The 13,834-nt window shown below is 42.8% G+C and overlaps 1 protein-coding gene across 5 annotated transcripts in view; it reads right to left on the bottom strand.

Moving 5' to 3' along the window:
- Sec24d (SEC24 homolog D, COPII coat complex component) overlaps positions 1–13,834 on the bottom strand; it is a 98,459-nt gene that overhangs the window by 58,104 nt on the left and 26,521 nt on the right. For all 5 annotated transcript variants that reach the window (XM_052731088.1, XM_052731085.1, XM_052731086.1 and 2 more), the window contains 2 exons: positions 12,247–12,358; positions 7,143–7,270 (listed from right to left, as the gene is read on the bottom strand). In XM_052731088.1, the coding sequence (XP_052587048.1) occupies positions 7,143–7,270; positions 12,247–12,358 (240 nt within the window). The remainder of the gene's footprint in view (positions 1–7,142; positions 7,271–12,246; positions 12,359–13,834) is intronic.

Genomic DNA, 13,834 nt, shown 5'->3' with positions numbered 1-13,834 from the left:
TCATTCACAAACTCAGAGGAACAAAAGAGCCCATTGTTATTAGTAAGCAAAAGGAATGCCCTTCTATGTACTTAACCAAACAAAACCCTGGCCCGCGTCTCTCCGCCCAGGGGAGCCTGAAGAACTCCAGTTTCCAACCAGAGTTCCCGGAGCATCAATTCCTAGACCTGTGGCCTTAAAGAGCCCGGACCTGTAGAGCTTCCTCGTAAACGAAAAAAGAGAAAAGACAGGGGGAGGGTGACATGGACTTTACAAGCTGTAATTTTCCTGAAAGGAGGATGGATGCACACGGTCATCCTGACATAAACTACGCTCCGGGGAGACAGAATGTTTTTCCTTTGGTATATTAAACAGAGCAGCCGCTCTGCCAAAATATGTCACCTCGTGCACTTTTCAGCCAGCTGAAAAGTCAAATGCATGACGATCAGTTCCTTCCACATGGATGTGAACCCTTCCCTGGCAGAATCCACTGTCCTAGGCTCATTTTCGTTTTCTGTTAACACTATTTGCCAGCTCTTGCAATCCATTCTTTTTTTCTTTCCAGTGGCATATCTTCTTCATATATACTGAGTTATAAGAATATGAAATCATTCAAAGAAAGAATCAAAGAAGTAATGAACAGTAGGACAACCTTCTTTATTAAATTACATCTCAGGGCTGGAGAGATGGCTCAGCAGTTAAGAGCACTGGCTGCTCTTCCAAGGGTCCTGAGTTCAATTCCCAGCAACCACATGGTGGCTCACAACTATCTATAATGGGATCCTTAGCTCTCTCTGGCACACATTCAGACAGAACACTCATACCTAAAAAAAATACATAAATAAATCACATCTCAGGTGAAACGCTCCCTAAATGTGAACTCCAAAGACAAGACTTATAGACCCCTTCTCACACTGAAAAAAAAATAGCTGTATGTTTGCAAATTCTCCTTAAGTCTTGGTCAAGAGTAGCTGGTGTTTTCTCCATTATCTCTAATGTCTAGTTCAGTTGCTAGCATAAAGTAAGAAAGGCAACTTCAGCAAAGTGTAGAGCTATGGACCAAAGCTCAACATTGCTAATGCAACAAGGAAGCAAATGACCTTATTATTGTGTTCACTTGCGATAGAAACGTATACACAAATAGCCACAGATGGAATAAAAGCTTCTGCCATCTGCTTTATAGTGCTATTACTCGTTGCATAACCTAGGAATGCACAAATGTAAAGATCTCACATTTCATAGAAAAGAATCCAAATGAGATTATTTACAGTCGTCGGTCTTTTTGTACTTGAGATCAAGAGGATTTCTGCCTCAGTTTTTAAAACACTGCATCGAAAGTAAAATGATTGAAGAAAAATTTTAACATGATCAGTAACTTGATGAAACAAGTTAACTGTTTCATCAGGGTTAACTATATTTGAACATGAAAATGGGTCCCACTTAAAGCCTAGTTTAAAAGCAGTGTGAGATGTTTGACAATGAGGACACAGCCCTGCCCTTGGAGGCAGTAGGTATCTCCAAAGCAAACGCTGGCAGGAACAGACCCTGATAATAACTTCCTGGCAAGGTTTGATTTTGCAGGCTGTTGCTAACACAATGCATACTTCTAAAGGTTTGTCAAGCAACAGAACCAAGTCTTAAAAAGCTGCGCTACATAAATGGTTTTGAGAGATGCCAAATCAGGATGTTACTCGGAAAGCTTTTACAGTGTGGTGGTGATGGTCATGTTAGCCCACTACAAACAGAATCCTAAGCATTTAGGCAATCTGAAATAGCAAGCCACCTATAACAGAGGGCAATAATTTTAAATGATACTCATATGGAAACCTGTACTTATAGAACCTTCTTGCTTAGGGACGGTATTGTATTTGAATCTTTTTTATTTATTTTTATTTTATGGGTCTGGATGTTTTTACCTGCATGTACGGCTGTGAACAAGGTGCATGCTTGGTGCCCACAGAGGCCAGAAGAGGGTGTTGGATCCCCTGGAACTAGAGTTATAGATGATTGTGAGCCACTATGTGGGTGATGGGAATCAAACCCGGGTCCTCTGGAAGAGCAGTCAGTGCTCTTATCCACTGAGTGATCTCTCCAGCCCCAAGAAAAAGTATTTTAAAAAAACTTATTTCCTTGAGGGTTGGGCATGGTGGCACACATGTTTAATCCCAGCACTCAGGAGGCAGGTGTATCTCTGTAAGTTCGAGGCCAACCTGGTATACACAGTGAGACCCTATCTCAAAAACAAAAACAAACCAGATGATAAAACACAAAATCCTAAAACAGCCTTTCCCTTCACATTCTATTACCTAACTATAATTACTGAGTTTTCATTTCTAGCATAAACGATGGTAACACTTATTGGTATATAGAAGAATAAACAGGCACATAGGTAAGAAATTCACTTTTGAACATGTTGAATCTATGAGAAGCATCTGACTATGTAGATATGGATTGAATGGGGAGGGCGGGGAGAGGGAGGGAGAGAGAGAGCATATGACTTTAAAGAACTCTGGTGCTTGACTTTGGGTTTTAGCTCTGCCACTTAATAGTTGCTGACCTTCTCAGCACACCCACCTCTGCCTCGCTTTCCTTCTCTCAGAAATGGGAATAATGACCCAGGCTGCCAGTGGCTCTCCCCATTTAGGTCCAGCTAAGCCCACGGAGTAGACACTTCCTCAAAGTCTGCCCTCCAGAACTAGTCCCTGGAGCTTTAGACCTTTTCACCCCTATTCTGCTCCTTCTGATTCAATAAGTAAAATGAATGTGCTTCTTTGAGCAGGAATTCTCACCAAGGAGACACTGCCATAGCAGGTGCTGCGTCCCTCACATCTGTCCACTCAAAATGATCCTCCTCCGGCTGCTGGGAGGAAAGGGGCAGAGCTTCTGACAGAGAAAGGCTACACAACAGAGGCAGCTGTCAAACGCATCTAGCTGCTCAGTGCACACTGGCTCCAAACACTGAAAGAGCAATGGATTTGTATTCTTAAGTCTAGCTCCTCCCCAAGCCTGATTTCAAAAGTCAGCAATTAGTCTAACTTCGCTTGCTCCTGGCTTTGGAAAGCTCGGAGATGTTCCTGAAGCTTAAGTTGGCACAAAGGGACATTTCAGGCTTGAGGGTAGATAGCATTCGGTTAAAACTATTGACTCTTAAACTCAGGAAGCATATATTCAGTCTCGATAAAAATGTCTGTATGATTTGGGCGGAAGGCGTGGATTAATGGCTGAAAGAGTTTTTTTTCCCCAACAACACCCCAAATCTCCTTAAATATCAGGTTTAATTTTTAGAAACACATTATAAATAATGACATTATTAGTACTAGCATAACAGGAAGGTTGGGGGCGAGGAGTGTGTTTCAGTGGGCAGAGCTGTGTGCATGGAGCTCCCTGTGTGCATGGAGCTCCTAGCTTCCAGCCCCATACCACATTTCTCCCTCGGGAGGTGGAGACAGGAGTTCAAGGTCATCCTTGGCTACATAGTGAGAGGGAGGCCAGCCTATATGAGGAGACCCTTGTCTCAAAACAACAAAAACCTATAGAAACAAACATATAATAAGATGGCTAAGGAGTTGTGTCATCAGCAAACAACAGTTGAGTTTTATTCTGTTCCAAACACAGGTATGCTGTCTCTCTGGGTGAGCACATGTCTGTGTATGGTGTAGGTATGTGTATGGGAGTATATGCATATGTGTGTACATGTGTAGAGGTCAATGTTGAGTGTCTTTCTCTATTGCTGTCTGACTAATTTTGGGGAACAGGGTCTCTTACTGAACCTAGAGCTCACTAATCAGCTAGACTGGCTGTCCATCAATCTCCTAGGACCACCTGTCTCTCTTTGTCCCAGTGCTAGAGCGACAAGTATGTGCTGCTGTGCCCAGCTTTTACTTGGGGATTGGGATCAAAGCTGAAGTCTTCATTGCCTATGAAGTTGGCACCTTTCTGACTGAGCCTAGCCCCCTTCCAGGGATATTGGAGCCAAGGTAGCTTTCTTGGGAGACGAAGAATAATTTTTGCTTGTGCCCAGTTAAAAATTGGGCAAATTCATGACAATGAGCCCAGTATACCCAAAAACGATACTATTGGGAGCCTAAATCCCACATCCACGATTTTGATATGCAACAGACCTTCTGCCTAGAATACTTTCTTATTTTACATATTCTGGGGGTTGCTTTTAAGATATAACCTCATCTTCCCCTGATTATGAAAGTTACAGATCTCAGAGGCAAGGCAGAGAAAGTACACCTGCAGCAACCCCACCCCGAGGAGGAGTGAATCCACGGTTCTTCCAGGCACATTTACGGGAACACAGCTCCTCAGCTTTGGGACTCCGAAAGCTCTGTGCTTCCAAACTCAGTGTGAGCCTCACCCTGATACACACAGTGGTAATGATGCTTGTCTTATTACATGTACGCCTCCCCGCTGTCAAGGATGACACAGCTCTATGAACAGCAGCACGGGACAAGTGCAAGACACACTAACAGACAGCAAAGGAGTGGAGAGCAGGGTGCAGCTGCGCCAGCATTGATACAGTCATTTTGATTTCCTTACAGGATGAATACGTGCGTGCTGGTGTGTGTATATTTTAATTGTAAGAGGAATCTCCAAGAATGGGTGAGGGCAGTTTGGAAAAAAGTGGTGGGGAAGCAGCCCACTGTGAATGTCCACATTTACTCAAATGTCATCATCTCAGTTAAGTGAAGAAGAATGCTACACATTGTCATAAGGTGAGGAAACCATCCAGTGTGTTTGTGTTTGCCCCTAGAGAAGAAGGGAGGAAAGAGGACTGGATCTCAGTAAAGGAGAAAGTACATATACCCAGGATGTGTTAATTCTCTAAAAAAATCATAACAAATATTGACATTTATATGATTAATGATAAGTCATGTGTAGATGAATGGCATACTAGTAAGTGTACCCTTTTCAAACTAGTAAGTGTACCATTCCAAATTTCACAGGAGCTTTTTCTATCCTCTGTCATTTTAGCCAAATAAGGCTCTAGAAGAGTACTACAAATCTGTCACAGAAAAAAATCAGAACAGTGAGTACCAGGAAGGGAGGCTGTGTGAAGGGTGGGAATGGCTGGGGAGCAGGGGGCACTTCTCTAGAGTAACTGTGATAGTTTGGATTTTGATAGGCATCAAGGTCACACAGGTATATAGACCGGTTCAAATGTAACCCACAGTGACTTGAAGACACGCATTATTCAAGCATGAGACCTTGGGGTTGATTGCCAGACTACAAAAGGGTGTACATTCTTTTTTTTTTCTTCCGAGACAGGGTTTCTCTGTGTAGCTTTGAGCCTTTTCCTGGAACTCACTATGGAGCCCAGGCTGGCCTCGAACTCACAAAGATCCACCTGTCCCTGCCTCCCGAGTGCTGTGATTAAAGGCGTGTGCCACCACCGCCCGGCTATACATTCTTATCATAGATGAATTCTGTCTCAGTAAGCAGATATTGGACATTGGTTAATAATGTGTGCACAAGTGAAGTATGCTGACATTTACAACTATCCTTAAGATGCTTCCAAAAAAACACAAATAAAAATGAAGATATGTGACAAAATAACAAACATTAAGAGTATTTAGATGATGACATGAAATTATTTTAAATTTTCTGTATGTTCAACACTTAAAATATTTTTGACATTATAATATAGTTACACCATTTCCCCCTTCCCTTTTGCCCCTTCAATAAAACGTTGGCAATAAGTACAGCACTTTAATTAAGATACACACGTCGTGCACCACAGGATCTCTTTATCAATACATGCTGGCTTAATTATCTTATCCTCCTTAAGTATTTTGACTATTTAAAAGAGTTTTGATGGGGTTGGGGAGGTGGCTCAGTGGTTAAAGCACTAACTGTTCTTGCAGAAGATCAGGGTTCTATTCCCCGCCCTTATAGCAGCACACAGCCATCTGTAACTGTTATCCTAGGAGATCCAACATCCTCTTCTTACCCTGTGAGTACTTACACAAAGGCCAAACACAAAGGTTAAATATAAAATAATTTAAGTGTGAAAGCCTTGTGTACCATTGTTGAGACTGGGATACAAGAGAGCACAATTGCTGAATGTGCTTCCTGAGCTGACACTGAATCCAGGACATGTGGTTTCCAGAGTTCAAAGACTAGTTCCAGGCCTCCCCCTGACCCACTCTACTCAGTTCAGTCCATTCTCCAGAGAAGAGATCCTGCAGCGTATGAAGGCCATTGTATGCATGGGTGCCATCTTTCTTCCTCCCTCCTCCCCTCCTCCACATCCTTGGAAAGGAAACAAATCTGTTCTCTCCAACAGAGGATCTTCCCCACCCCCAATTAGACGCTACTACTTATAGTAGACCAGCCTCCCTCTAAGGATCCCTAGACCTAAGACTGAGGATCTTTGGCAAGGGGAGTGGGGACTCAACTTTTAGCACAACCAAAGGAATCCAATGGCTCAGCATAAGGCTGCACTCCTGGGATGGGTCATATCACAGCCTCACTGAAGATTTTCTCTGCTACAGGCCTCTCTCTCTGTGCATTTGAGTAGCTGTCACTAAGGATCATTATAGAAAGAATGGCTGCAAGAGGAACAGAATTGCGGCAGTCTGGATATCTTGACCAAATACTTCAGCAGCCTAATACTTGATCAAGAGTAACAGCCACCTCTAATCACACATTTTAAATGTGAATCACTTGTCTATTTGTTTTTAATACTGAACTATATATTAGGCATATTCCTATAAACAAATACACATAGATTTATCTACCTCGTGTTTCTAATATTTAGTTTGCGAACACTTTGGCCCAGTAATTATTAAAGCAGATGTATTAAGGTCAAGGACTTCTCCCAACAAAACACCTCAATGGCAGGCCCTGAAATGGGCAGAAGGCCTCCATGCTAGTCACGTGGTTTGCCACTACACAACATTCTCCTAGGCAACACTTTTTGTGTGCACTATTACAGTAGGTCAAAACATGACTCAGACGATTCTGATTAGGACCCAGGGCATTGAATAATATTGCTTATGAGATTCTGACTTACAGAGGCATTGAATGACTAGCTGTTTTTAAATTGTATACGTTTATTCCAGTTTCCTGGAGTATGGAATAATGTACAGTAAAAACCGACAAGACATATTTTGGAGTAGGTAGATTACTGAATCATTTTTTTTAATCATTCTTACCTCGTTTGACGGAATGTCAGCAAAGGGTTTGATGACAGCAGCTAGTGGGATCTGAGCTTGCTTAGCCATGTCTGACGTGCACGGGAAGCAGTATGTGGTGCAGCGAATGTACCGGGGGCTCGAGTGGCCTGAATCATTCCAAGTCACAGCAGACAAAACGTGGTTAGAATAAATATCCGGCCTAAGGTACTTAAACGAGAGTACATCTAAACAATCCATTCTTATCCACAAATTTTTCTTTGTTTCTGAAAAAGTATAGTATTGTAAAATTCTGTAACCTACATAAGACAAGCTGAATTTTACTAGAGAGATATGAAATAAGTGTTTTATTACTACTATCATTTTCCATCAGCTGCATTTTAATGTAGTCCAAATACAGACTTGAGACATGAAGGCATGAAAGAATACGGTTTAGGCTCACCATCATTCTTTTTTATAAGATTTATTTTTAGTTTTATTTATGGTAGTGTCTGTCTGATTGGGGAGGGGTAAGAGGTTAGGTAAGCACTTGTGTGCAGGTGTCTACGGAGGCCAGAAGAGGGCACTAGATCTCCAGGAGCCAGAGCTACAGGCTGCTGTGAGCTGCCTAACATGGGTGCTAGGAACCGAACAGAAACATCATCATTAACAATTGTGCGGGCAAACTGAAAATCTACATGTAGGAGGATCTTACTTTTTCACCTGAATACAAATCAGTTTCTAACACATCAAAGATCTCCACAGTGGGCCCAAAACTCTAGAACACCCAGAATAAAGAATGAGGACACTTCAGGACTTAGGCTCAGGTAAGCAAGAATGGGGAGTACACTTCAGGACTTAGGCTCAGGTAAGCAAGAACGGGGAGTACACTTCAGGACTTAGGCTCAGGTAAGCAAGAACGGGGAGTATACTTCAGGACTTAGGCTCAGGTGAGGAAAAGCAGGGAGGACACATCAGGACTTAGGCTCAGGTGAGGAAGAACAGGGAGGACACATCAGGACTTAGGCTCAGGTGAGGAAGAGCAGGGAGGACACGTCAGGACTTAGGCTCAGGTGAGGACTTTCTGAATAGAACGCCAGTCACCCAGGAAATAGGACCAGTGACCAACAAGTACACCTTCATGGAATTAAAAAGTTCTGTGCAGCAAAGGAAACTGTTAGTCAGCTGAAGAGGAAGCAGCCTACAGATGGGGAAAAAACTTTGCCAGCTACACGTCTGACAGAGGATTAGCATCTATAACAGACGAGAACTCAAAAAACTAAACACCAAGAAAGCAACCCACCATATTAAAAAGTGGGCTAAGGAACTGAACAGAGATTTCTCAGAAGAAGAAATACAAATGGCTGAGAAGTATTTTTACAAGTATTCACCATCCTCAGCCATCAGGAAAATGCAAATTAAAACTACTTTGAGGCTTCATCGTAATTCAGTCAGAATGGCTAAGATCAAGAAAACACACAACCACAGATTCTGAGGGTACGGGGAATGGCGAACCCTGGCACTGATGGTGAGAGTCCACGTTGGCACAGCTACTATGGAACTCGGTGTGGCTGTTCCTTAACCCCGCTACCCCACTCCTGGGTGTATACCCAGATGACTCTACCCTACTGCAGGGATGTGTGATCTATGTTCATAGCTGCTCTATTCACAATAGCCAGAACACAAACAGCTTGAATGTCCATCAACTGATGAATGGACAGTGAAAATGTGATACCTATACACAGCACAATTTCATTCAGCCATAAAAAATTAAATCATGAAATTTGCAGATAAATGGATGTAACTGGGAAACATACTGAGTCGGGTGACCCAGATCCAGGAAAAAACATCACATGTTCTCCTCACATATGGGTCCTAGTGCTGAATCTTCAGATTGTTTGCTTAACTTGGGGTACCTTTTAGAACACGGGGAACTAGGAAGGTACCACCGGTGGGGAGAGAGAATGCTCACAACTGTTCAAAGCGCAGAGAATAAGTGATTGATTGCTCAGCCACAAATAGCACAACTATATCACACCTGTGCCCCAGCCCAAGGCTCGGGGATATTGCAGAAGAGGGAGCAGAAGTATTGTAAGAGTCAAATTTGGTTGGGAGGATCTAAGTGAACCTGGACTCGTGCATTGATGACTACAACATTCATGGACTCACAACAGTGCTCGCTGTCTGTATATGACCTGCACAAGATCAACCCACTCAACATTCTAGCATGGAGAACAAAGGGATTCTCAAGCCCCTACCCTTAACAGCTTGTTGGGAAGGAAGAGTCAGTTTTCTTTAAGGGTGTGGCCCCTGGTAGGTCTATCACACTCTAGTGGATGACCCTATACCCATTATGGCAGCACAAGTTGGACTAGGTCATTTGCTTTTTTCTTTAAGGACAGGAATTTGGGAGGGGTTACAGAGGAGAGGATGGATCTGAGAAGAGAAGGGGGTGAATGTGATCAAAATACATTGTATGCATGTATGAAGTTCTCAAAGGGTTAATAAAATAAAACATTTATTGACTGTCCACTACATTTTAGGCACTGTCCTAGGTTTATACTTTTTTTCACTGGTCCTAGGGATAGAACCTAGGGCCTCACAAGCTAGAAAAGCGTTCTACTGATGAGTTACATACACCCCTATCCTTTTCAGTTTTATTTTGACACAGTATTACTAAACTGCCCAGGTTGGCCTTGAATTTACTGTAGACCAGACAAGCCTTGAACTTTAAATCCTCTTGCCCCATCCTCCTGGGGAACTAGTATTACAGTCCTTAACTATCATATGATCTAAAATATGATTTAGAATTATAATCTATTAGGACCAGAGAATATGATCAAATGATGTTTATTGACGGTCCACTTCATTTTAGGCACTGTCCTAAGATTTCTGTAGACTATATCATCAACGGGTCATGGATAATGGAAACAAAAAGCATGAGTCCACTATCTAGGACATTAGAATGTGATAAATGCTGGGGGAAAGATGCCTCTTTGCTTAAGGAGTCCCAGAGAGTAAGAGGCTGATTGAAATTTTAAATACTTGCAGGGTCAGCCTCAATAGAAAGATAACATTTGAGCAAAGACTCAATGGAGACAAGGAATTCACTTAGGTGGATTTACACAGGAAGCCTAGCAGAGGAAGACAAGAGCTGTTTAGACTGGAGTCTTCTTGGGGCCCAGCAGCTGAGGCTGAGCTCAGAGGAGGTACAGAGTCAGATCCTGTAAACTCTCAAAGCTCAGTAAGCCCTCAAGGTTTTACAAATGAAATGGAGCATCACGGCTGGGGTTGGGTAGAGGAGCGTCATGACCTGACTTGGTCTCGACTGCTGTGGTGTGGAGAATGGCCGTAATAGGAGGGGCAGAGCCAGGGAGGCTCAGGAGGAGGCTGCTGCAGGGGCCACATGAGCAACAGGTGTGGCTCAGACCAGCCCCATAGAGACAGAGCATGGAGTGATAGAAAGAGTCTGGGCACGTGTCGATACAGTGGCATAAATGTTTGCAGGAATGATGTGTGTGGTAAACAGATGTGGGAGTCTGAGGAACAAGAAGAATTTAAAACTGCCATCACTGAAAACTGAAAGGCTGCAAAGAATAGGGAAGGGACCCGTTTTTAAGGGGTGTATGGGAAGAGATCAGAATTGGGTTAGAACATTGTCCATTTTGGGAAATGTATTAGGCAGTCAGTCACGGAACAAGTCTGAGTACATGGTTAGATGGGAGTTGGAGTCCAGACTGGCTGTGTACCTTTAGGAGCTCTGAACAGAGATGGTACATAGAAGTAGGCTAAATCACTACAGTGATAACCATGGCCAAAGGAAAGGTGAACAAGGACTAACTAAGCCCAGGGCCCTGCGACATATATACACATACACATACACATGCATATAAACATACACATACATATGCATGTACACCCATGCACCTGCACACAAAGAAGAAAGAGAGAGAGTGAAAAAAACACACTTAAAAAAGACTGAGGAAGGATTAAAAACAGAGAATCCATGGTCCCAGCTCTGAAATGAGGAAGGCTCATCAAGAAAAGGGTGTATGGCCACCTGTACCTGATGCTGCTGCCAGACCAGTGTGACCACTTGGCTCAGCAATCCAGATTGAGACCCTGAAGAGGTCTGAAAAGAGCTCCAATACCTCAATACTTAGAGTATTAAATAAAACCAATGCATGTAAAAAAAATGCTCATGCAGAACTAAGAGTCTGGAGTGACACTGTCGCACCTGTATACCCACAAGAGGAGGAAAAGTATCGCACAGCACGTCATCACACTGTGCAAACATGAACTCACGACACACTTCTGATGACTGTGTAAGTCATGAGGAGCAAAGGAAACCAGTCTAGAACAGTAAATGAAATGACTCAGTTTAATATTAATGTGATAATATGAGGAGGTGACTGGGTCCCGGATGGCTCAATGACTCTGCGTGACGTCATACTTCCAGGGTAGAGTACGTAGAGTACATGGCCATTAAAATGGTATATTCTGACTTCACCAAGCCACTCTTGTTTTGATTTTGGTGCTGAGGATCAAACCCAGGGCCTCAGGTACGCCGGGCACAGCTCTACCACTGAACTGCCACTCTGAGCTCATTGGGTCACATTTTGACTTGCCAGGGACAACAGGAAAATAATCTGGGTGGGGCTTGAGAGGCAGATTAAAATGAGAGCAAGCACGGGGCTCATTTTCCCCTTATCCTGGTGTAAAGGCGGGGAACCAAGAACCAGAGTGTCAAGAGACCTGATGAAACAGTCTCCTCAGGCGACAGCAGGTGAGCTGACTGACAGAGCTTAGCCCCACTGTTCTGCTCACAACGCCCAGCATGGTGCACAAATCCAGCCCACGTAGGGGACGGATTACCTTAAACTATAAATCAAAATTGGAAATTTTCTTCAACAGATACACTGTATTCTATATCACTTGAAATTCTCTGGAGTACTACATCAGAGAATGTAACTGTTGGCGGCAACCTTTGTGTTCTTGAGCGACTAATAGGGAATTGGTCTATTCTCAGCTATAATGAGGTTGTACATCAATAATAGTATTGATGAATGGAGTCAGGGTATTTGTTTTTAAACCAGTGAGAAATTGTAAAACCAAAATAAAATAAAAAGTCACTGAAAATCAATACCTTGGTCTTGAATCACGCAGTCCGTGGTGACCAGGGGAGGCACCTGGCCTCTGGTGTTGGTAGTGTAGACTTGTCCGCCTCTGGTGGCCCTGTCATTCTCGATCACTTGAATCTGACAAACAAGATGTCAAGAGTGAATTAAACTAAGTTACATGACACTCAGTTAAGAGGACAGTGGCTTGCTCCTGTTCCCCCATCCCCCTCTCTCCTCCCTCTCCAGAGAAAGAGGAAACGGGGGGGGGGGGGGGTTAAAGGTAAAGAGAGAAGGGGAAGGAGAAACAGGGAAAAGAGAGAGGCATCTTTTAAAAGTCCTTTCATTTCTTCTCAGACAAATCAATCCACCACGCCTTCAGTTTTCATCTTCGTTTACTTTCACAATTCTATACCAATATTTATCAAATCTTTAAACTATTCTGTAATACTCTTAGCTCAGACTTTGACCTTTTAGAGACCCTTATTTTTATTTATCATATTTATCTTATTTATTATAACCATAGATGATCATTTGAAAAATACTTTAGAAAAAAGAAACCTTTTTTAATGAAAATACTTTTGTCATCAGAAGAAAACTCTAAAATCATTAAATACAGAAGAGACGATGTACAGTATCTGAGCTAAAGCTGCCTACCTTCTACTCAGAGTCCATCTTCTTCCTCAGTTTGCCTTTTAAGCTTTCCCTACAAAGAGTATAAGGTACCTTGGGTGCGGGTGTCTATTGTTTAGAAATCATCAGGAGCAAAGGTCTCCAAATGTTGCCATCTAACTCAGAAACATATTTTCCACTAATAATATTTGCTGATGAAAGAGTTTTAATCCTTTTCCTTTTTGTGATAACTGTCTTGGGTTAAAAATTGTGAGCAAAACTGAGTAGAATGAAGTTAGGGAACAAGAAGTAAGTCTAGGGACTGTCTCCTCCATTTCCTCCTCTTCCACTCCAGTCCCTTACTGTCTCTAGAAAAGTGGGGGGAAAGAAAACAGCAAGCAGAAGACAAAACCAAAGACACGCATAAGAAGACAGCGACAGGAAGCGGCCAGGCTGGAATAAAAATGAAAAGATACACGGTTTCCACCATTAGTAATAACGCTGAGTTTGAACCATCTCTGAAGCGTTCTCTTCGGCTCTGGTCTCACCCAGTACAGATGGTGCTGGTGTCACGGCTTCCAAGAATGTTGGCAACCGACCTTGCCTGAATTTAAACCTGTATCTGGCTGCCTTCTGGCTTCCTCCGAGATTGAGTACTTACAAACACAAAGATACAGGATGTGTTCCAAACATCACCACCACAGCAAGACACAGACAAGATGCTACCATGGAGACGTGCACGGAAACATCCAAGCACTGTGATTATATTCTGCATTCAACCACAAAGCTAATCAGGTTACTCAAAAGAAGAGTCGCTTTTCCGTTATTAAATGTTAACATTTAGCATAATCATTCCAACCAACAAAGTCTAAGGTGAACACTATCATCATGTGCCTAATACACTGAACCTACACAGTCACCAGGCCAGTCAGTAGACCATATTTCCAGAAAATCTTACTTCAGATTATCCATTTACAATTCTCAAAGCCCTATCCCCAAAGAAGC

The sequence above is a fragment of the Peromyscus californicus genome, unplaced genomic scaffold (genome assembly GCF_007827085.1).
Source record: "Peromyscus californicus insignis strain IS unplaced genomic scaffold, ASM782708v3 Scaffold_9__1_contigs__length_137607984, whole genome shotgun sequence".
NCBI classification, from domain to species: Eukaryota; Metazoa; Chordata; class Mammalia; order Rodentia; family Cricetidae; genus Peromyscus; species Peromyscus californicus.
Note: the sequence above shows the minus strand (reverse complement) of the source record. Positions and strands in the feature narration are given on the sequence as shown.